The sequence below is a fragment of the Notechis scutatus genome, chromosome 3 (genome assembly GCF_049901735.1).
Source record: "Notechis scutatus isolate UNSWTSFEM ecotype Mainland chromosome 3, rNotScu1.2, whole genome shotgun sequence".
In the NCBI taxonomy this organism is placed as follows: domain Eukaryota; kingdom Metazoa; phylum Chordata; class Lepidosauria; order Squamata; family Elapidae; genus Notechis; species Notechis scutatus.
In genome coordinates, this window is record NC_142011.1 from 163,118,344 (window position 1) to 163,142,719 (window position 24,376).

Below are 24,376 nucleotides of genomic sequence, written 5' to 3' on the forward strand. Positions count from 1 at the left end.
ATATTTATCTATGCAAAATTTTGCACATTAAAATGATGCATAAAAGAGTAATGCATTTATTTTTTTAACAATCGCTTGAGTTATAGCATTTATATTTATATTATTTATATCAACGACTCAGAGAGGATTTTAAAACACGTTTTAACTAAATTATTTGAACTGAAATAGTTAAAATAATGGCAGCCTTTGGTTAAACTCCAATTTCCACAATGCCTGATAATTTGGCCAGAATAACTGGTTGATAGGTGCAGTCCAACCAACTTTTAAGAGCAAGATTCCATACGGCTGAACTAAAAAGATTATATTTTCAGCTTTGAACATAGGTCTTTATAAATATTGGAATAAAAATAATTGTGTATTGCAGGCAGATAATGCAAGTTTCATGTCTTTCATGTTCACTTCCTATCTTAACCCAAAATCAAATACAACTTACTTATATTGTTTCTTCTAAATTTATGCTGGCTTTTGCAACATACAGAGTTACATTAATCCAAAATAAATATTTTGTACAGTTGTGCTCATGAGCAAAACTGTAGATCCTTGTTCAGTGAAGTATATGGATTTTGAAGAAAGAGTTCTATTTCAACATAGATAATAAATGTATTTTAAATTTGATGAAATATAAGGACAGGAAATGTTCCCCTGAGAGTAAGATGAATGGTCCTAAATTTGATAAATTAATAAATAAGGCTCTTTAAAAGTTTTGGAAGAACAATTCCACCAGTGGAAAAATAGTGTGTGATTGTGAATATCTAAAAGATAGGTGTCAGGAAGATGAATACATGTCTATCATGTAGGATGCTATACTTCTCAAAAGTCTCTGAAATTTTAGCAAGCCCTTTCCACTTGGAAATAATTGATTCATGTCAAAAGTCAGGTAAATACCTGGATATTATTTCCGATATCTGAATAACTAATTCCACCATCTAGACCTAAGAAAAGTAAAATAAAAACATATTTCCCTGTGAATAAAATAAATTATGGAAGCTGCATTTTCATATGCACTGTAATATTTAGGTACACTTATGATCCATTGCCATTTATTCAGGTACTACATTATCAGGCATGTATGTATGAACTAATGTATATAATTTAAACACTGAAGGCAAATATTTATCAACAACATATGGAAAAGATCACTGAATTTCTACACATTTACAATCAATGATTCTATATTCTTACAATCAAGATCTGATTATATGGTTAGTTGCATATAACAATAGAGAAAGTGCCTGTACCATTTATTATTGCCAAGAATATCACTTAAGCTTTATATCATCAGGCAAAGTTGTTTTCATTTGCATAGACATGTGACTCCTCGGTGTTATTTATTTGTACAGACATGTGCATGCAGGCAGAAAGATACATGGTTTGCTACTTCTGATTTTATTGCATAACTTAAAAAGATTTTTTCCCTACTTGACACATTTTAAAAAATTGCCCCACACTGCAATGAAATAAGTTGTTTTTAAAAATATAAGATGGTATACGTTTTTTAAATGAAAGTAAAAATAATAACTTGAAATGTGAAATAAAAACAAAACATGAAAGAAACCAGTATATTCTGCTAATTCAGAGTGGCCCTTATTCTGAACTGCTTAGTTTCCCAACCTTCATATTCACCAACTCCTAGACAGACAGTATTCTGAACCAATCCATGGGGGAAGAGTCTCTCCTTTAACCATTATTACAAATAGAGATATAGGAAAAATCTTAAGTTTTTATTATAACATGTATTGCATTTCTATTTAGGTCTATTTTCACTGCCTGTAAATGGGTGGAGGGTCAATATTTGTCCTGAGAATAAGAATAAGTAATTGTAATACTTAAGTTTTAAAGAAGCAGGACTTCTGGTTTGTTCCTCGTCGGAGTCGAGGATAACTATTGAATTATGGGCACTTAAAGGGCATAATTAAATGCTGAAATTGAGTGTGTTGAAAAGAAATAATAGCTAATGATTGAAATTAGCGAACTTAATAAAAGTATTATATTCAATAGAGAGAGTTAAAGGTAAAAAGACTCAAGAGCGCCAGGAAAACTTCAGTACGTTTTAAAAAGTGTCTGGTCTTCTCAAGAGTTTGGGTTTTGGAACTTAAAAGAAAATAAAAGAAACTTTATTATTATTATAGAACCATCCAAACAATTACTCAAGAATATGGATTGTTGAACAGATATTGGCTAAAATAATATATTGGACTCTGGGATTGAATATATCTATTAAAGAAGAGGATTTTAACTATTAAGGAAGAGGAAAGAAAGGGAAAAAAAGAAGATATAATGGAGAAACTATTTGTTGATATAAAATTGGACTTACAAGAGTCAAGATTGGATTTGCAAGATATAAGGGACATGATAAAAATTAAACTTGAAATGTGCAATTATGTACTACAGAAATTAGAAATGGCAACTCAGCATACACAAGAACAAAATAAACCAGAGGGGGAGGAGTTCTATAAAGAAGAAGCCAACATTGAAGGACAAAACGAACAACAATTATTTAAGTGGGTGGGGGGGTGGAATTAGAATTAAAAATTTGTGGTCTGATGAAAAAAAAAAAAAAAAAAAAAAAAAAAAAAGGGGGGGGGGAGAAAAGGGGGGAAAGGGGAAAAAAGGAAAAAAAAAAAAGAAGGGGGGGGGGCCCCCCCCCCCCCCCCCCCCCCCCCCCCCCCCCCCCCCCCCCCCCCTCCCCCCCCCCCCCCCCGCCCCCCCCCCCCCCCCCCCCCCCCCCCCCCCCCCCCCCCCCCCCCCCCCCCCCCCCCCCCCCCCCCCCCTGGATGATAAAAGGGAGAATGGTTTACAGATAAGGACTGATAAAATGACAAATGTGTCAGAAAAAAGTAATATGAGAAATGACAACAGAAATGAGATGAGAATTTTAGATAATATTGTAAAATAAGACATGAGAATGTATTAATATAACATGAATTGGATAAGATAAGCTTAATATTTAACAATAAGGATGATGCAATATGAAACTAAACAAATATAATGAACAGGTAACTGTGGTCATGTTTGTATTGAGATGTGAAACCTGGAACCACACTACTTGCCAAATGAGATTTTTTTATTTTAAAAAATAAAATAAAAGCAGGGAGAAAATTGAATAATGGAATTACTAGGTACGTTTAACTGATATGATGGTAGGCATTTGGAGAGTTTTGAAAGGTTGAAAATAAGCATTGAAGGATTATGAATTAATGTGAAATATATGCATTAAGAGATATGATTAATATTATTAATTTTGCCTATACTAAAATGTATGATATATTGATGCCACACTATTAATGTATTGTTGTGCATATGCAGATTGAAATAAAACTTTTTATGGAAAAAAAAGTTTTAAAGAAGCATAAGTTTAGAACCAAGTTACATCAATTTATTAAATTCTTTCCTTGCGGTTTGGTCTATTATTCTATGCTGACTTAAAAGTTCTTTGCAATTGTTTTTTTCTTTTGTAGAAAGGTTTCCATAACCGATTGCAGAAAAGTATCACCTCTCCTTTTCGCATTTTTTTGTTCCCTTTTGGCATTTTGTGTTCCCGTTATATTTCCTTCTTACTCAAGCCAATTGCAAACTCACGTCCATATTCTTGCTCAGAAAACTACATTTAAATCACACCTCACCTCATCCCTATTAATTGAAGCATGGATCCCACCAGGGCTGCCAGGGTTTTTTTCTAAAAAAGGCAAGAATTGGTATTCAAATAAACTCAAATACTACATAACCCCCTCCCATAAATCAGTTTTAAACTACGTTATACTTATTTGATACATACAATATAATGTAATGTATAGAAAAATAGATTTTTAAATAAAAACCTGGAAACCCAGATAGACCTCGAAACCCTAGATGTGGGTTTAAAAACCCAACACCGGCAACCAAGCAACCCACTTTGTACCACCAACTAGCCGACCTCGGTTTACGAACGCAGTCCCTTTCTCACAATCATCCGCCCCAAGCCCGACGACCCGCAAAGCGTATCGGAAGTTTCCCGGCCGCGCTCAGCGAAGCCCTGCTCTGCTCTCCGCGGGTTTCCTCAGTTGAAATGCAGGAGGAGGCGAAGAGCTTCAATCGCACCACTGCGCGTGCGTGGAGTGCAGAAACAACTCGTCCGGCCTTCCCTTCAAAGGGTCTGTGGAGTTCCGTAGAACCATGAGATCCTCCTTTCGTCGGAGGAATGGCGGCGGCGGCGGCGGGGGCGAGCGACCAGGAAACAATGCAAAAACAAGTAAGCAATACTCGGCTCCATGTGATAGGAAAGTGGTGTTGATGGTTCGGTTTCAGCCAAGAGGCGACGAGTTTGGTTCTGCGAAGATGACAAAGTGGGTGGTCAGATTTGGGATTCTTTCCCACATTAGAAACATCCGGCGATCAGGTGGCCACGCAGGGATCAGACAGAATAATTCGAGGAAGGTCGTAAGTGGGGAGTTGAAGCAATTAGGCGCTTGCTGCCCGTGCTCTGAGGAACACTGCCTTTGAACATGGAAGTTCTATTTAGCTATATCATTGTTAATGGTTTTTTAATTAAACATAGGCAATCTGTTGAATGGGTGGAATCTGTCATCTTAGACTTAGGTTTAGAATAACTTTATTGTCACTTTAAATGTACACTAATCAGCATACATTAAAATGAAATTTCGTTGCATACAGCTCTTAAAGGTCACCACCTCCAATAAACTACATAAACATGACAAAAATATTAACAAATAAAAATTATGCATATACCCACATACATTATTATATGTATTATTATGTATTATTAGCTTATTAACTGGTGAATTCTTTGAGCGTCGTCTAATAATCTGCTTGTGGAGAAATTGATGACCTAAATACGTGGATACACTGTATAAATGTTTCATGAAGAAAAAAAAAAATCGTATCCAGTGGGTAATGTGCCTGTTCTGCTCCAGCAATTCTTTCCTATATGAGTTATTATACTGTATTTATATATTACTTGCTGCAGATGGTTTACACTATTCCATCAAATCAAATAAACCAATAGCAAATGGTAATAATAAAACAGTGTATGGTGGCCACAGTGTAATGTCATCTTACTCCTTGATAATAAAACCTCTATGAAATAGTTCTTCTTAACATGCTGGCTATATTGAAGGAATAAAGCTGCCAACTTATACTCTCTTCCCAAGAAAAAATACTATCCCTTTGTCCATCCCTTGGCAGAAGTTCATCCCATCACAGAATTTACTGTTATTGATCCCTATTGTGCATTTATTCCCTCTGTTTCGACTTGTGGCTGAATGGTGTAGAGCGATTGGTAAAACTCTGTGACTTGACTGCTCTCTCCTTTTCTGAAGATCACTGCCCAGAAGAAAATTATTCACAAATCAGTAAAGAAATGCAAAGACGATTCAAGTTTTGAGAAATGTTTACTACCTCTCCTGCTTTATTATTAATGTCAAGACAGAAGGTTGCAACCATCAAAGCATGTAAATTTTACAAGTCCAAGCAACTTTAGAAAGTATCAAAACCTCCAAACAGGTATACGGCAAGCTTTAGGTGCAATGGATTCCAGCAAGCATATAGGTTTGAGAAGCTGAAGTTTTTTGAAGGAATGCTCAGAATCTGTGTTCAAAATCCATCATATTCCTCCATTCTTTGGCAAGCTTGAAATGTCAAGAAAAGCGGGAGAGTGGGACTACTAAAACCCAGCACCTCATAGAATTGTGTGTATTGTTGTTCCAGGTTTCTCTTTTTGAAGTTCAAGGAACATGTTTACTTCATGCAGCTTTTATTTCCTTAAAATTAGAAAGTATTAATAATTTATTTCCCCAGTGTTCCTATAAATTTGATTTCCTCAACTATATCTTTCCTACTGACATGTTAGGTCAAGGCAGCTGATTCTCTTTTTCATACACACACAGTTTCTATGGGCTTTCTCCACTCAGCATAACGTAGCAATAGCACTTAGACTTATATTCCGCTTCACAGTGCTTTACATTCCTCTCTAAGTGGTTTACAGAGTCAGCATATTGTTCCCAACAATCTGGGTCCTCATTTTACTGATCTCAGAAGAATGGAAGGCTGAGTCAATCTTGAGCTGGTGAAAATCAAACTGCCAAACTGCTGGCAGCCAGCAATCAGTAGAAGTAGCCTGCAATACTGCATTCTAATCACTGTGTCACCACAGCTTAATATAATAAAAATGTGGTTGCACTTCAAAAAACAGAAATAGATGATACTTTGTGCTGCAACGTACAAAAACCATACACAACAGGAAGTAAAAGAAAACCAATGTTTGTTAAAATGTGCATATTCTTACCCAGTATTTGAAACTAGTGATAATATCAAATATTTAAAGTTTGAAGTGACTGAATTGCTAGATTCTGTTGTAGCTGATTCTGTTGTAGCTGATCTTTATGTTGGGAGCTTTTTTATATCTCTAATAAAAACTAATTATATATCTGAGCATTATCTTTTCACTCTTCCACTGCAAACACCTCCAAGTTTCTAGAGAGAAACTTATTTCCATTCTCTTTCAGCTATAATTGCAAACCATTTCTGAAAAAACTTGCCAAGAAAACTGCAGGGATTTGTCTTAAAGAATTGGACACGATTGAACAGAAAGAGAAAAAAATGGTTCAAAGTAAAATAACGTAAACTAATTATATATAACATAATTTTGCAGACCGAAGAAATTGAAGCTCTGTCAGCTATTTATGGTGATGAATGGTGCACTGTTGATGAAGATGAGAAAATTTTTTGCATTAAAATTAGTGATTGCTCAGCACAGCCAAAGTGGACTCTCAATTTGCAGGTAAGTTTATAGTTATATAATTGGGACTATAGTTTAAAAGTAGATCTCATCAGAGTATAGGGTTTTTCTTTGTAGGTTTTTCTTTTTCTTTCTCTAAAACAGTTTTAGTGTTGGATATAATTGTTTCCTTTAAAAATTACTAGTAGTGCATACAGTTCTCCAGAGAATTGGGAAGGGGGAGAATTAAATGTTCTTTATCCTACTGGAGCACCATCTTGTTGATATTAAAAAAGTTGAACACTCAGATCTATTTATAGAAAAACAAATCGTACTGTCTTTATTGTATAGGATTGTATAGTCTAAGACAGAGCTGTCAAACTTGTGGCCCGGGGGCCAGATGCATCACACACTGGCCATGCCCACACCTGATTTTGCGAAGGCAAAAAAAGTCACGTTACCTTACATGACACCACCGTGATGACGCGAGTTTGACACCCCTGGTTTAAGACTATACCTTTTTGTGTAATTTTATAATGTTACAGTATTTCCAAATTGATTTTATGGATATTTTTCCCAGATATTTTTTTTAAAAAGATACTAGTTAACCATTAAAATCTTGCAGGTGATTCTGCCTCCTGACTATCCAACTTCAGCACCACCTATTTATCAACTTAAGTAAGTACATGCTTTCCAGAACAAAATATCATTTTAATAATAGGCAACTCTTACTACAACCCTCCCCAAATAATTTTGTTATGCTGTAACAGAAACTGAAATATTTTCATTTTTAGCTTTCCTACATAGCAGCCACTTCTGTTTTATTGCCAGATACTAATAGCTGATAATATGTAGCTTTAATTTCTGTTTGAGCCTTTTCTTTTATAATAGCTATTTTGTTTTGCTTTCAATTTTCAATAATATGTTTCTGTTTTATTTTGTACTCCTTTTATTTTGGGCTGTATTATTTGTTGGTTCTGTTGTTAAACTTTGCTGGCCAGTCTATAGGTTGTGAATATATGATATAAACAGGAATACAATGAATGAATAAAGAAATTCATATTTTTAAAGAGTTGGGAGAAAAAGGATGCAGTTATATAGAACTGATATAGAAAATGCCTGAATAAAGAGAAAGATCTTCAACAATTGTTCAAAAAATACAATGGGCACCTCACACCTCTCAGAGAGGGAACATTTGAAAGTGCAGACATCAACCAAAAAGATGTGCACCCATATCTCCAATGTCTCATTATCAGGATTATCAGATTGATTACTAGAGTTCTTGAGAAGAGAAACAGAAGTTATGTGACTCCCCTTATGATATAATTATCTGGATTACTTTCAGTCTAGAAATGGTATTGATTACTCTAGTAGATGATTGCTGGCAAGATTTAGATGGAGGATGTGTATCCTCTTCTTAAGTTTTCAGTGACATTAAATACCATCAGCCATGGTATTTTGGGGTTGCTTGTCAGTGTTGAGGATTGGAGACATTTTGATGTATGGTTCTTTTGTTTACTGAGTGGGTAGTCCTAATCAGTTGTCATCAATCAATCAACTGGCCCTGCATAGTCCAGAGTGGGATACTCAGGCATTGGCATTTCTATTTTACGTATGTCTGAAATTGTAAGGAGAGGTCATTCAGTAATTCAGGATATTGAATAATGAGTAGGTAATATAATCAACTTCTCATTACTTTTATTTACTACTATCTGATCTAGATAAATTCTGTCTATCTAACACATTTAGACCAGGGGGGGAATCTTGTAGGTTCCTTCCCCTTGAAGAATGAAGGTGGTGGAAACTCCAAAGCAACTTTCTCAGTCATAACTTCCTTTCCTGAAATAGCATACTTCCCATGGTCAGGTTGGCTCCCATCTTACTTTCATTTTAGCAGCATGCTATAACAATGTTTTTCTGAAGAGCCTTTGGTAGAGGGTATTACCTGACTGGAAGCAGCTTTGGGATACTGAAAGTTTAGTTTTTCTGAAGTTCAGCAACTTTACATGTGGACCAACTCCCAGAATTTCAGAATTATTACTTAAACATAGATGCTCTCCAATTCATGTCAGACAGAAGGGGTTGCAACCATCAAAGCATGTAAATTTTACAAGTCCAAGCAACTTTAGAAAGTATCAAAACCTCCAAACAGGTATACGGCAAGATTTAGGTGCAATGGATTCCAGCAAGCATATAGGTTTGAGAAGCTGAAGTGTTTTGAAGGAATGCTCAGAATCTGTGTTCAAAATCCATCATATTCCTCCATTCTTTGGCAAGCTTGAAATGTCAAGAAAAGCGGGAGAGTGGGACTAGTAAAACCCAGCACCTCATAGAATTGTGTGTATTGTTGTTCCAGGTTTCTCTTTTTGAAGTTCAAGGAACATGTTTACTTCATGCAGCTTTTATTTCCTTAAAAATAGAAAGTATTAATAATTTATTTCCCCCGTGTTCCTATAAATTTGATTTCCTCAACTATATCTTTCCTACTGACATGTTAGGTCAAGGCAGCTGATTCTCTTTTTCATACACACACAGTTTCTATGGGCTTTCTCCAGTCAGCATAATGTAGCAATAGCACTTAGACTTATATTCCGCTTCACAGAGCTTTACATCCCTCTCTAAGTGGTTTACAGAGTCAGCATATTGTTCCCAACAATCTGGGTCCTCATTTTACTGATCTCAGAAGAATGGAAGGCTGAGTCAATCTTGAGCTGGTGAGAATCAAACTGCCAAACTGCTGGCAGCCAGCAATCAGTAGAAGTAGCCTGCAATACTGCATTCTAATCACTGTGTCACCACAGCTTAATATAATAAAAATGTGGTTGCACTTCAAAAAACAGAAATAGATGATACTTTGTGCTGCAATGTACAAAAACCATACACAACAGGAAGCAAAAGAAAACCAATGTTTGTTAAAATGTGCATATTCTTACCCAGTATTTGAAACTAGTGATAATATCAAATATTTAAAGTCTGAAGTGACTGAATTGCTAGATTCTGTTGTAGCTGATCTTTATGTTGGAAGCTTTTTTATATCTCTAATAAAAACTAATTATATATCTGAGCATTATCTTTTCACTCTTCCACTGCAAACACCTCCAAGTTTCTAGAGAGAAACTTATTTCCATTCTCTTTCAGCTATAATTGCAAACCATTTCTGAAAAAACTTGCCAAGAAAACTGCAGGGATTTGTCTTAAAGAATTGGACACGATTGAACAGAAAGAGAAAAAAATGGTTCAAAGTAAAATAACGTAAACTAATTATATATAACATAATTTTGCAGACCGAAGAAATTGAAGCTCTGTCAGCTATTTATGGTGATGAATGGTGCACTGTTGATGAAGATGAGAAAATTTTTGCATTAAAATTAGTGATTGCTCAGCACAGCCAAAGTGGACTCTCAATTTGCAGGTAAGTTTATAGTTATATAATTGGGACTATAGTTTAAAAGTAGATCTCATCAGAGTATAGGGTTTTTCTTTGTAGGTTTTTCTTTTTCTTTCTCTAAAACAGTTTTAGTGTTGGATATAATTGTTTCCTTTAAAAATTACTAGTAGTGCATACAGTTCTCCAGAGAATTGGGAAGGGGAGAATTAAATGTTCTTTATCCTACTGGAGCACCATCTTGTTGATATTAAAAAAGTTGAACACTCAGATCTATTTATAGAAAAACAAATCGTACTGTCTTTATTGTATAGGATTGTATAGTCTAAGACAGAGCTGTCAAACTTGTGGCCCGGGGGCCAGATGCATCACACACTGGCCATGCCCACACCTGATTTTGCGAAGGCAAAAAAAGTCACGTTACGTTACATGACACCACCGTGATGATGCGAGTTTGACACCCCTGGTTTAAGACTATACCTTTTTGTGTAATTTTATAATGTTACAGTATTTCCAAATTGATTTTATGGATATTTTTCCCAGATATTTTTTTTAAAAAGATACTAGTTAACCATTAAAATCTTGCAGGTGATTCTGCCTCCTGACTATCCAACTTCAGCACCACCTATTTATCAACTTAAGTAAGTACATGCTTTCCAGAACAGAATATCATTTTAATAATAGGCAACTCTTACTACAACCCTCCCCAAATAATTTTGTTATGCTGTAACAGAAACTGAAATATTTTCATTTTTTAGCTTTCCTACATAGCAGCCACTTCTGTTTTATTGCCAGATACTAATAGCTGATAATATGTAGCTTTAATTTCTGTTTGAGCCTTTTCTTTTATAATAGCTATTTTGTTTTGCTTTCAATTTTCAATAATATGTTTCTGTTTTATTTTGTACTCCTTTTATTTTGGGCTGTATTATTTGTTGGTTCTGTTGTTAAACTTTGCTGGCCAGTCTATAGGTTGTGAATATATGATATAAACAGGAATACAATGAATGAATAAAGAAATTCATATTTTTTAAAGAGTTGGGAGAAAAAGGATGCAGTTATATAGAACTGATATAGAAAATGCCTGAATAAAGAGAAAGATCTTCAACAATTGTTCAAAAAAATACAATGGGCACCTCACACCTCTCAGAGAGGGAACATTTGAAAGTGCAGACATCAACCAAAAAGATGTGCACCCATATCTCCAATGTCTCATTATCAGGATTATCAGATTGATTACTAGAGTTCTTGAGAAGAGAAACAGAAGTTATGTGACTCCCCTTATGATATAATTATCTGGATTACTTTCAGTCTAGAAATGGTATTGATTACTCTAGTAGATGATTGCTGGCAAGATTTAGATGGAGGATGTGTATCCTCTTCTTAAGTTTTCAGTGACATTAAATACCATCAGCCATGGTATTTTGGGGGTTGCTTGTCAGTGTTGAGGATTGGAGACATTTTGATGTATGGTTCTTTTGTTTACTGAGTGGGTAGTCCTAATCAGTTGTCATCAATCAATCAACTGGCCCTGCATAGTCCAGAGTGGGGTACTCAGGCATTGGCATTTCTATTTTACGTATGTCTGAAATTGCAAGGAGAGGTCATTCAGTAATTCAGGATATTGAATAATGAGTAGGTAATATAATCAACTTCTCATTACTTTTATTTACTACTATCTGATCTAGATAAATTCTGTCTATCTAACACATTTAGACCAGGGGGGGAATCTTGTAGGTTCCTTCCCCTTGAGACATGAAGGTGGTGGAAACTCCAAAGCAGACTTTCTCAGTCATAACTTCCTTTCCCTGAAATAGCATACTTCCCATGGTCAGGTTGGCTCCCATCTTACTTTCATTTTAGCAGCATGCTATAACAATGTTTTTCTGAAGAGCCTTTGGTAGAGGGGTATTACCTGACTGGAAGCAGCTGCTGATGGGATACTGAAAGTTTAGGTCATAGTTTCTGAAGTTCAGCAACTTTAAGACATGTGGACCAACTCCCAGAATTTCAGAATTAATTACTTAAACATAGATGCTCTCCAATTCATTGTAGAATCTAGAATTGGGGAGCATACCTGTTTATTGTAATAATTACCGTATTTGCCGGCGTATAAGACGACTGGGCGTATAAGACGACCCCCCAACATTTCCACTCAAAATATAGAGTTTGTTATATACTCGCCGTATAAGACTACCCCTCTTCCGCACACCTTCCACATACCAAATAAAAGGTAAAAGAACATCAGATTTGATTTCAACATGTTAATTTATATTCAAATGCTTATGACATGCAGGAAAACTCACAAGGCTGTGAAAGTATGCCAAATAATAGAACATAAGTAATTTTCCGATTCAGAGCAGGTTATAGTTCATAGTTTTATAAAATGTGTGTGTGTGCCTAAATTTCAAATTACCCATTTACCATGACTTGTCATGGACAGGCAACTTTATTAAAAGAATTCTATTTCAGCTAAGCCGGAAAGACACAAATATGGCCTGCAGAAGCATAATTTTCACTCTGATATTAATTGTGGCAATGTTGCATTTTAAACTAGCCATGATTAATTATATCCAAATTTTCACACCCACACTCCCCTTCCTTTAGCTTTCTGAAAACCCCACATTTGCAGATCCCATTTTAGCAATGCATCTAAGATTTGACTTGCCAGCCACTATCATTAAATTATGCTTGCTAAAATATGAACTGAAATATGAACTGAAATATGAACTACCCTGCAAAGCTGCCCATAATGAAGATAAGTTGATCTTGATGTCAATCCTCCTCAGCCTTTCACTTGTCTTTTACTTGATACCGCTGCCAAACCTGCCTTTCCATCGATACCAGAGTAAAAGGTGACATTGCTCCCGCAGCAAGAGAAGACAATGTGGGATGTGAGAAAGAGGAGAAATCGCAGTGAAATTAAGGAAATTAGGCGTTTGTGTTTTTTTTCCTTTCCCCTTCGGGACTGGATCTAGAAAGTTGTCATTTTAACATGATCGCTCCCCTTCTTCTCTTCCCACCCCCAACCTCTGTTTCGTCTTTAAAGAGAAAAAGACACCCATTCTGCTTTATTGTATCTGACATAGTGGGCTTTAGTTCAGAAGCTGATGTCACTCAACAGGCAAGTCCTTTCGGAAAACGCCAGGCCCTGCCTGGTCTTACCCAACGCTGCTTGCCAGGGATCTGGCAGGAAAGAAGGAGTTCCAGATCCTTTTTCTTTCTAGCCTCTCCACCTGCCTTTCCCGAGTCCATCCAAGGACGCGCCTGAAAACCAGGTTGATTCTGGGTAACGTCTAAGCCCCAGAGGCGGGTCCGATCAGTCCCTTCGCCCAGCTCCACAAAAGGTGAAATCGCCAGCGAAGCAAAACAAACGGAAGGAAGAAACCGAGCAAGCCGGGTCAAGAGCTGTGCTACCTCTAGCTGAGCCTTAGCGGTAGTAGGGACCCACATCCCACCTCCGCCCCACCTCAGCGAGAGGGAGCCGGCCGGATTGCGGGCGTAATCCCTCCCTGGCAGAGCTACGGGTAACCCGACGCTCAAGGCTACAACTGAATGCAAAGTCCCGCTCTGAGATCTGCAGCTAATTTACGAGGAACCCTTTGCAATTCGCCAGCGCCTGCTATGACCTCAAGGAGAGGGAGAATCGAGCCTCCTCACCAACAAGGCGAAGAATATACCCGTGTTGCCGGCGTATAAGACGACCCCCACTTGGAGGCATGTTTTTCAGGGCAAAAAAGTCGTCTTATACGCCGGCAAATACGGTATATTCCATACAATATAAGTTTTAAAAAATAAGGGTACATATTTAATAATTATATTGTAATTATACTTATTAATAACTTGTAATTTTTATGGTACATAAATAGGATATGGTTTAGAAAATGCTATCAATAGAACCTGGCATGTTCATTATGTTCCAGTGCTCCTTGGATTTTACAAAAGGAGTATGCAGAACTGGCAAATCATCTAGAAGTAATCTATGTGTAAGTACTATATATTTCTGTCCTGTTTTAATGTACAGCTTTAAAAACATACAGTATTTGTATTTTCAAAAATCTAAATACTCATAATTCCAGGAGGTGGCAGTACAATGCAGAAAGTATAGTAAAACAGATACCTCTCCAAAACATTTAGATACCTAGATTTTATACAGGGAGAATGGGCCTCTTTTCTTTCATGATCAGAATTTCTTCAAGAATAATGTTTGGGATCCAGAGATCTACACGATCAAAACCTATGTCAGTTAAATTTCATACATTCTTGCAACGAAGTACTGCCTGCCCCAAATTGCTTTTGCAAGCCCTCTTAAAGTTACATGGTGATAATAATGGCATGTAATAAAGAGGCATTTTAGAAACTCTTTTGTTTGGTGCAGCACAACTGTGCATTCTAAAGGTTCTAGTTAAACCCATGCTGAGAGATCTGAATAGACTCATTTTGAGAAAGCCCCTGTTGAATGACATAGGTGCTGATCGGTGTTCCCTATTTGGATCATTACTGTATATAAAAGTGACTATCTAGGAGAAAGTTTAGAGAGAAAAAAATTGGTATTTTACAGGAGGTCAATTTACCAGGTGCCTTGGGGGGCCTTATTCTGTGATATTAAAATATAGGATTTTTCGCACACAGTTCTTATTTTTACATTAAGAGCTTCTTGATATATCATCTGTAATTGGCTTGTTTCAGACAGAACCTTGGTGAAAGCATTCTTTATTTGTGGGTGGAGAAGATACGCGAGGTTTTGATAGAAAAATCCCAGTCATCAGAATCGGGTAATATGTGATGTGTTGTTTGGCCTCTTTGTATAGCAGAAAATTGGCTTGTAATTGAAGATAAGTAGAAGGTATTTATGGACAAAATGAAATGTAGCGATATGAGGGGCATTATGGCAGCATAGCAAATGGGCCAAACTTTTTCACTTTGAAATGTTTGCTATCTTGCCCGTCCACTTACCTGCATTTTAGTTTCTATATGTGATTTGCATAGTCATTTTAATATTGACACCGGGTCACGTTTAGGTGCATATTGTTGGTATTGCAGTTTTATGTTTCAGAGAGTGAGCAGGTGAAATATGCAAGCTTTATGAATTGGATAGATAGACAGATAGACAGGCAGGCAGGCAGGCAGGCAGACGAAGCGTTACATATTTCAGGTTTGATAGAAAACACATAAGGGTCAGGAAAATACTACAAGCACCTGTAAATCTTTAAATATAAAAATTAAATAAAGATATATTTGGCAAATATCATGGAAGTGGAATTTTAATACTGATTTCTTTAGAGCTGTTGCCACTGAAATACTGTTAAGTATTAACTGGCATCATTTTTTTTTACCAGTAGGCCCAGATAATAAAAAAATTACAGAAGAAACAGATGTGGATTATGAAGAAGAATTTGCACTGGAATATCAACCTCTTCCAGATTGTACAGCTATGATGTTGAATTTTGATCTGTCTGAAAAAAAAGGTAAAAGCTATTGCTGTCCCATTATATTTCACTTAAGCTTATATAAAAATAAAGAGGGAAAGCAGCTGAAGGGATGTGATTACACGAAGCCCCTGCGAAGAGAATGAGATCATAACAACAGAGAAGTTGCTCTATATTGAGACAAGTCACTGGTTCATCTAGTTTTGGAATATTAACACAGATTGCCTTGAGCATTAGGTAATGAGAGTGCTTTTTTCTTCTTCGATAATGGGATGGATATAGACCTCCTACTTGTCAAACATATGCTTTACCATTGTACAAAGGTGTGACAGGGCCGTGCAGTTTTCTCTGACCCCCTTCCTTATGTCCCTATGTCAGATATGAATATCTGAATTGGGGAAAATGTTGAAATAAATACTGCTTCGGGATCTGCATAGGATTCCAACATACATGTGCATATGCATATACATATACATATACTGTACATATACATATACGGTTGCTTATGTTTCCATATCTCAGATATTTGTTAAGACTATGTAGTCCTTTGATTTCTAGGAGATACTTCATGATGCATGGGTTCTAAGCGAATATGTCAGTTTCTAAAATTTAGGGTTCCAGTTAAAATGAGAAAGGAACAAATAACAGAATTCTAAGATGGAGGAATCTTAGTTCCTTAACCTAGTTATCTTAATTTTTTTGTAAACAGTACAGAGAAATACTGGTGATTAGATTATATGAGCTAAATGTGAATTACAGTCTGTCTCTTTGCATTCTTCTATCTTGTTTCCTAGTTTGAGACAACCCGTGCTTGGCATTTGGCTGAAAAACAGGATTAAAGTCTTGAAAGCAATAAGTATAGAAAAGGAAAATTTTAAAGATTGATGAACATGACTAGAAATCATTGTTTGTTGTTAATATTTAAAGAGCCCAGAGATAATATTTGTGAAGAAAATATTTCAGAAATTCTATTTGAAATAGGTAGAAAAAGTTCAGTAAGCCATCCTGGCACAAAATCTGAATTTTTCAATTTTCAGATGAAGAGTTACCTCCAATCTATCATGGGAACCCAATTACAGACCGAAGAAGCACATTTCAGGCACATTTAGCACCTGTTGTGTGCCTCAAACAGGTTAGTAAAGCCTGCTTTCAACCAATCATATCGGTTTGTTATTCAATAGGTTATACCTTTGGGTTCAGCGTATTCATATCTATAAATTAATTGAAAGAACATCAAATAACTGCTTGATAACTTTCTGAGTCTGCAGACCTCATTATCCCATTCAGTAATTGATTCATCTAGAACTTTATATACGGTGGAGATTCTGATTTTATTTTTTGGCTCTAATGTCTGTAAACAGTAGTATGTACCTGTTTGTCTCAGGTTGAGTGATCTTATGGGTAAGTTGTGAAGAAGGATTTTTGATTATGTGGATTGGAAACGGTCATGTTGCTGCAGAAAAATACTATATCAATGCATTATGTTGACTGATGAACAACTGGAAGTGAAAATAGACTTGGGCATTTTGCTTGTAACCTATGCAAATGTGTGGAAAATGTGTAATCAAGAAAGGATATCTCAGTGCATTATAAATTTAGCTTACTCTCTGGCAATTTATACTATACCACTTCTTTATGGACAGGCCCATTAATACGTGAATAGAAAATGAATGAAATATTTGATATAGGCTGAAAGAAGATTAGAATGAGGCTAGAGAAGGCTGAAATCATTCTAAGACATTCATAGACAAGAATGACAGATAAGAAATGAGAGAATAGAAAATAATTGTCTGGGATATTAAGAGGCTTAATATTACTGAAACAAATATTAAATTCCAGGATTAACTCATGGACAAGCAAAGGAAACCAGTTAGAAACTTCTATTGTCTTATAAAAAATACCAGGCCGTGGACTGATTGAAGGAAAAAGAATAAAGAATTTTGAATGCTATGGGAGACATAGCAATGTGGCAAAGTATTCATGAAGGCAAAGTATGACATCTACTTTAGTGTCCACCAATTCAGATAGAACTTCTTTTCAAATGGTTAGTGTATAAGATGACATTAGGCACTACCTGCTAATTAGAGAATATTATTTTGAAAAAGCTCACAAACAACATGACTTTCTAGCTGCTTTTTCTACAAAACTCATCTTGGCTGCACGAGTGTAGCATCCACACTAAATCTAGGGAAAATCAACTTCTAACTAACATCTGGGTTGCATTTGAATTACAGTAATCACTCTTTAATATTAAGCAATTTTTGTTTATTCTATAATAATAGCATTATTTTTAGTGCTGGTCTGATATCTGGACTGCATCATTATCTGTTGGTATCTAAGTTAGTTTATGGTAAATAAACTGTTATTTGGTGAGTCATAATTTTCTTTTCCTGGTGTGTTTTTATGCAAAAACCCCCACCAATGTTTTAATTACAATTGTCATCTTTATCATTAGATATTCAGAAATGTTTTAAACAGAAAGGCAGGATATAATTTTAATTAAAAACAGTTATAATTATTGTAAATGTCTTGTCTCGGGTCCTTATATTAGCAAAATATACAAAAATGCATTAGCCATGACAGGTAGGTAACTGGGTGGAAGCAACTATATTAATAGGCAGTGTTGCAAGTTGTCGTTCAGAGATTTTGACAATGCCAGTTTATCTACCTCTACTATCATGTCTGTGACTAAAGGATCACATCTCACTTAAGGTTATGCAACAGTCACATAGATCAGAGAACATCATGGATGGGCAGGTAAAATATACGTACAAAGCTCATATTGATTAGAAATGGGTGGTCCCCAGTTCTCAAGTTGTTGGACCCCAGTGTCCATTATCCAGAACTACAGCAATTAAGGTTTTTGTTGATTGGATTTCACCAATATATGGAAGACTATGGATTACCCGCTTGTGAGGCCTATTTGTTTTGGGATAAGTTCCATTACACTCAAAGTTTTTCATACACTGCTTTTCTTCATGCATGTGTCTCATGATGTTCCAATTTATTCCTTTTTACATGTGTTGTGGAACATTTTTGTTATATACAAATGAACCACTAAGTAATTGTTGCACTGTTTATTTAGCCACATTGTCCTCCTTGGTCACTTGTCTTGGCCTTTTAACTAAGATCAAGTGTAGGAAGACAGATATTGTATATAGGGAATATGAGCTACGCTTCAGTGTTCTTCTCACTGGCATAGTAAGAATATTTGCTTTGAAATAATGGAAACACAACAAAAATAAATATTGAAGATGTATTTTGATAACTCTAGAGGAATGACTTTTCTCTTTTGAATTAAATGCTGTTTGCTCGCCAGACATGTTTTCTCAAGCTCTCAGAGTTTTAATATTGTTTTGCTTAAAGTGGTATTAATTATACATTGTTTATGAAAACAGTTTCTTTACTTTATTATATAGGGAAATGTAATCTCTCTGATAAGAATAATACAGTTGTTACAATATTTGAAGGGAGACAGGAGAAAGACAACTTAAAAATTACAGCCTAATTATTTATTGAAATCTTTTGTGACTGTAATGCAGACAATTGAAACAAATGTGTTAGGGAAGACATATTTATTACTATAAGCTAACCCATTGGATTCTGTAATTTACTAGGCAGGATGCAAGGAAAGTTAAAATATTTCAATCCTGTGCATTTTGATTTCTTAGAAGAAAGGCACTACAGAATATAGCGACTTAAGTATCACTAATGGGTTAGTCATACTTAGAGTGGATTTCCTGATTTGTATAAGTGTATTCTTACACTTAGGCCTAAATCTAGATGCAACTCAACAATCTGAAGTATGAATGTTCAATACCAAAGATCACATACTGATTAATCTGCTAATTTAATTACTGCTGTTTCATATTTTTCTTCAAGGACCATTTGAGTTTCTATCAATTGGGTAGTTTTTTGTGCCATCTGTTGAGAATTGATTTGTTTTGATGACAATATTGGTAATATTATTTCTACCATTTAATGTGAAATCTGAAAGCTGCTCTATTTTCTATGAATATTAACACCGTCAATTTATATCTTGTTTTTACATCTCTTTCCATAATTTTTTGTTCTATAATTTTTACCTGCTTGATTTCTTTATTTTATCCATAATGCTTTTTAAATATTACAATAAATGCCTTGCATCCTAAATTCTTACTCAGTTCAGTTAAGGAGAAAAGTTACTTCTGGGCATTTGTTATTTCCCTGTTGTCTATTGTATCATCTGTTCCTAAGGATTTACCAAATCTTGGAAGCAGAGTTCCCTGAAGGAGCAATTCTGTGATCTCTTTTCTGTTGAAGGGAAGGAAGTTAGAATTCAAGCATATGTTTCTGCCCCAATTGTCAGTGAAGACTGATTCTCAAAACGGCTAGAAAGTACAATCTATTCTAAGAGAGAGTTTGTTGGCTAAAATATGCATTCTATATTCTTCAATCAAAGTTGCACTAACTTGTATTCAAATATACAAGATTTAAGCATCAATAAGGAGTTAGCAAGATTTCCAAGTAAAGTACAGAAATCCTAATTATTGTCTGAAACTTTATTTTTCTTTCAAGGTGAAAAATATTCTTGCTGAGTTGTACAAAAATAAGAAAATAGCCAGTGCTACTCACAACATATATGCTTACAGGTGAGTAGCTAAGGTTTGCTAGTAATTACTACAAAATAATGAAGAGGATAAAAATCCACTAATTAATGTTCTGTTTCTTGGATCTGTATGTTCAGACTCAATGATTTGCACATGATTATTCATGGATTATGGAAGTGGGGATTATTACTTTATTATTTTTCTTTTTATTTCTTTTTTACGGTGTTTTTATGCCCTTGTAATTCACCTTGAGTTGCCATGTGTGAGTAGGTGGCAATATAAATTTTCTAAATAAATTATTCATGGATTTTAGAGAATTGTATAAAAGTAGTAGGTTGATAAGCAAGCAAATATAATATGATATAGAATGAGACACATATTTCCATTATAATCTAGTATTGTTATTATTTTAAGGATATACTGTGAAGACAAGCAGACTTTTTTACAAGATTGTGAAGATGATGGTGAAACAGCAGCTGGGGGTCGTCTTCTCCATCTTATGCAGGTGAAAGGAATCAATTGGTAACAAGATATTTTTTATACTTTGTAGCCATAACATTTATGATCAGAAAATTCATAGCCTTAGCACTATAATCAGACAATTTTTTGTCAGTGGATATAGCCTATTTGAGAGTATTATTTGTTATTTAGAATATTTTGACCAATGATGAAATTGTGACAAGAGATCAATAATATTTGGTATATTGAATGAAAATATTACTAATTTCCATAAAGTGGCATTTGGTGTTTAAAGTTCTCCCTCTTATATCTAACTTTTTCTTGCCTGTGATTCATATCACTGTCTGCACAGAATGAATAGTTTTAGAATGAACTAATATCCAGCTTTTCCAATAATTTCTTTGTGGACTATAAATCCATCATCCAAAACAAAATTGTAGGTTACATTATCTGAAAAAACTTAGATTGGAAAGGCAATGCTATGGCAAATAGGTAAGATCTAGGTTTGCTTTGCCTTGGAAGAGTACGGAAAATAAATACGAAGCATCTAGCTATCTTTTCAATTGTTGCTGATGGTCTGACAGGATAAACAAGAGTTTAAAGTTACAGGAAAAAACTTTGAACTTATCAGCTTCCTCCACCTTTTTTCTATTAGAAAGCAGAAGCTCTGCTTTCAGTTTAAGCTCTGCTTTTTGTTTAAAGCTAATATCAAATTTGCATGTTGTCTGAAAATGAATACCTGATAAAACAGATTTAATGGCATCAGCCACAACTATCAAGATGGCTTGCTTTAAGTCATGGATTCTATGCTGCAAAGGTATGTTTTTGGACAATGATATTTTGCAGATAGTATGGGGTTGCGCTGATAATTAAGAAATGCTCGTATGTAATAAAGTGAATCAGATGGTTGTGAATCATCTTCTAAATATGAATATGTGATTTTTTTAAATATAGATCCTCAATGTCCACAATGTTTTGGTGGTGGTGTCTCGCTGGTATGGTGGTATCCTTCTAGGACCAGATCGTTTCAAACACATCAACAATTGTGCCAGAAATATACTTGTGGAGCAGAATTACACTAATATATCTGTAAGTTTTTAGTAAAACATCTGTCGCATTAGCTTCCTTCTGAAATGTTCCTTTTGGTATGGGTAAGGGTAGAGCTGAAATGCACGCCTAACATCAGTGACAGTGAATGCTATCTACAATACATCCAGTAAGTGAATTTATTTTATCAAATTTATTTTTTATTTAAGAAAAAAAATATGAAAACTTGGTTGTAAGTTTTTCTCATTTAAACAATTATAAAGCTTTTATTACTTTTATAACCATTTTTTACCCAACACAAATAATACTAAATAATTTATATATATAAAACTTTTCCCAAAGCATTCATGACAGGGATAAAGTAAGTGTAATACAATATTAATTTTAGGTAATTAACCCTGACTATATGCTTGCAATGTTCAGAAAAGCATGTGATCTGTGTAAAAAAGTAACATTAATTAGATATGTTTATCTGATTTTTTTTTTATAATTTATTTCTCTAGCAAAATTCATCTAAGCCTCTTGGAAAGAACAAAAGAATGAGAAAAGACAAGAAGAAAGCAGAACATTGATGTATTGTGCAGAATTACACAGCAGTATTTCATCTTTTGACTGTCACCACTCAGTGACTCTCTATGACTTAATATTCTAAACTTTTGTTCCAAAAGTGTGCAAACACTTTGCAATAATAACATTTTTTTTCGTAAGAAAATCCAGCAATTACAGCAGTGGCAGTAGACCCAGAAAACACCTTCAATTTGTTCACTGTTTCAACTGCTCAAAAATTAAAGTCTTTCAATGTAAAAGCTTCCTTCTGAATGTAGTCTTTGATTTGTTAAAAAACAATAAACAAGAAAGACAGAATTTCACTATCTTCTCTTTTTTAAGTGAATCATTGCAGTTGTTAAAAGAGTAATACGGTTAAGTTAATCCGGCTTCCCCATTGTCTGCTTGTCAGAAGGTTGCAAAAGATGATCAAATGACCCTGAGACACTGCAACTGTCATAAATATGAACCAGTTGTCAAACATCAGAATGTAAATCATGTTGACCATGAGGATGCTACAAAGGTCATAAGTGTGGAAAATGGTCATGAGTCACTTTTCAGTGCCGTAACTTTGAACAGTCACTAAATGAACTGTTGTAAGTATAGGTCTATCTGTATTTAAGCCTGAATTTATTATTTTTAAAATTTCTGATGTAATTATACTACCGTATATGCCGGCGTATAAGACGACCCGGCGTATAAGACGACCCCCCAACATTTCCACTCAAAATATAGTTTGTTATATACTCGCCCCTCTTCCGCACGCCTTCCACTTTTGCACTTTTTTTTTTTTTTTTGAGGCACTTTTGTGCACTGTGGAAACGAATCCCGTGAAGCCGAAAGGAGCAGCCAGCTTCTCCCAGCTCCCAAGGAACGAGGCTCGCACCGCCCGGGCTCCGCTGAGGTATCCGGCAGGGGCTGTTGTTACCGCTGCGGCTCGCGCGCTCCAGTCCCAGCGTTGCCTCGGGAAGGGAAAGGCAAAACCAGGAGCAGCGGCGGCGCTTTGCAATGGCAGCAGCGGCTCCTGGTTTTGCCTTTCCTTCTCGAGGCAGCGGACTGAGCTCAGCGAGCCGCGCCAGCGGTAACAACTCCTGACAGCCCCAGACGGATACCTCAGGCGGAGCTCGGTGGTGCGAGCCTCGCTTCCTTGGGAGCTGGGAGAAGGCTGGCTGCTCCTTCGGCTTCACGGGATCGTTCCACGATGCGCAAAGTGCCTCAGCCGGGCAGCCGCAGTGCTTCCCAATTACTATTTGCCTGCGTATAAGGCGACCCGGCATATAAGACGACCCCCAATTGGAGGCATGTTTTTTAGGGCAAAAAAGTCGTCTTATACGCCGGCAAATACAGTAAGTGTTATAGACATAGTCATATTGAATACAATAGATCAGATTATTTCTGACACACTTTCTCAAATCATAGTAAACAATGTTGATAGTCTTCAACTACCAGAGTAAAACTACCTTTGGCAGTATTTTTTAAAAAAATATTAAAATGTCTCCTTTTTTTTTTTTGGAATACTCTCAACTTTGAATGAAATACAACAGTTCTCGGGAGTCAAAAACAACTCTTGCAAAGAATCACTTACATCAGGGGTGTCAAACTCGTGGCCTGGAGGCTGGATGTGTTACGCTGGCACGCCTACCCCCGGTTTAGCGAAGGGAAAAGTCAAAATACATCACGTGATATGACATCGCAGTTTGACACCCCTGCTTTGCATAATCAGAACTGAGAACAATAAAGACATTTAGCACTCTTAAAACATGTGGCTATCAAGCAGTTTGTGAAATTTCAATTCTTTGAAATTTATAATTTCAGAGTAATAATTTGAATAATTTGAAAGCATTGTCATAGCTTAAGTTGTGTAATCTAAAGTTGAGTCAGATGAAGGAACAAACTACTGGAGGTGTTGAATTATCTCAAAATAAATTAAGGTGGGGAAGAGGGGAGGAAAGAGAAAATAGTATCTTTTGTTCTAGATTGCTGCAACCAGGGAAGTTTTATTAATGAACCCTGCCTTAGAGCAACACTATGAATAGTTACTTATTGATGGAGAAGCCCTTGCAAAAGAAATAGCGCTGGGCTAGGACTCTGTTATCCTATGTAACAGCTCTCCAATTTGCCTTGAACTGATCCTTGCTAATCCACACACACATATCTCTACAGGCCTCCCAACTGAATATTAATGAGGTCTGCCTGCTCAGCATCTCAA

The 24,376-nt window shown here is 35.8% G+C and overlaps 2 protein-coding genes across 3 annotated transcripts in view; one reads left to right on the forward strand and one right to left on the reverse strand.

The window, feature by feature from the left end:
- OSBPL1A (oxysterol binding protein like 1A) overlaps window positions 1-4,047 on the reverse strand; it is a 79,378-nt gene extending 75,331 nt beyond the window's left edge. Inside the window, exon 1 of the mRNA XM_087961638.1 lies at window positions 3,914-4,047. The gene's annotated coding sequence lies outside the window, so the exon portion shown is untranslated. The remainder of the gene's footprint in view (window positions 1-3,913) is intronic.
- IMPACT (impact RWD domain protein) lies at window positions 4,035-22,485 on the forward strand. Of its 2 annotated transcripts, none has more exons than XM_026670350.2 (11): window positions 4,035-4,228; window positions 6,647-6,775; window positions 7,338-7,390; window positions 14,021-14,083; window positions 14,787-14,872; window positions 15,440-15,565; window positions 16,564-16,658; window positions 20,084-20,157; window positions 20,530-20,620; window positions 21,529-21,663; window positions 22,125-22,485. In XM_026670350.2, the coding sequence occupies exons 1-11, from the start codon at window positions 4,178-4,180 to the stop codon at window positions 22,191-22,193; spliced, it is 972 nt and encodes a 323-aa protein (XP_026526135.2). In that variant the 5' UTR covers window positions 4,035-4,177; the 3' UTR covers window positions 22,194-22,485. The 2 variants fall into 2 exon arrangements, with proteins under 2 accessions (XP_026526135.2, XP_026526134.2); XM_026670349.2 differs by having other exon boundaries at window positions 15,437-15,565; window positions 22,125-22,427.
- Window positions 22,486-24,376: the final 1,891 nt, after the last annotated feature.

What these genes read in the sequence shown, in the direction of transcription:
- IMPACT (XM_026670349.2), top strand. Translation starts at nt 4,178, where the DNA reads ATGGCGGCGGCGGCGGCGGGGGCGAGCGACCAGGAAACAATGCAAAAA. An exon ending in CCACCTATTTATCAACTTAA is followed by an intron (nt 7,391 to 14,020) that starts GTAAGTACATGC and finishes ATTATGTTCCAG; the next exon opens with TGCTCCTTGGATTTTACAAA. An exon ending in AGAATTACACTAATATATCT is followed by an intron (nt 21,664 to 22,124) that starts GTAAGTTTTTAG and finishes TTATTTCTCTAG; the next exon opens with CAAAATTCATCTAAGCCTCT.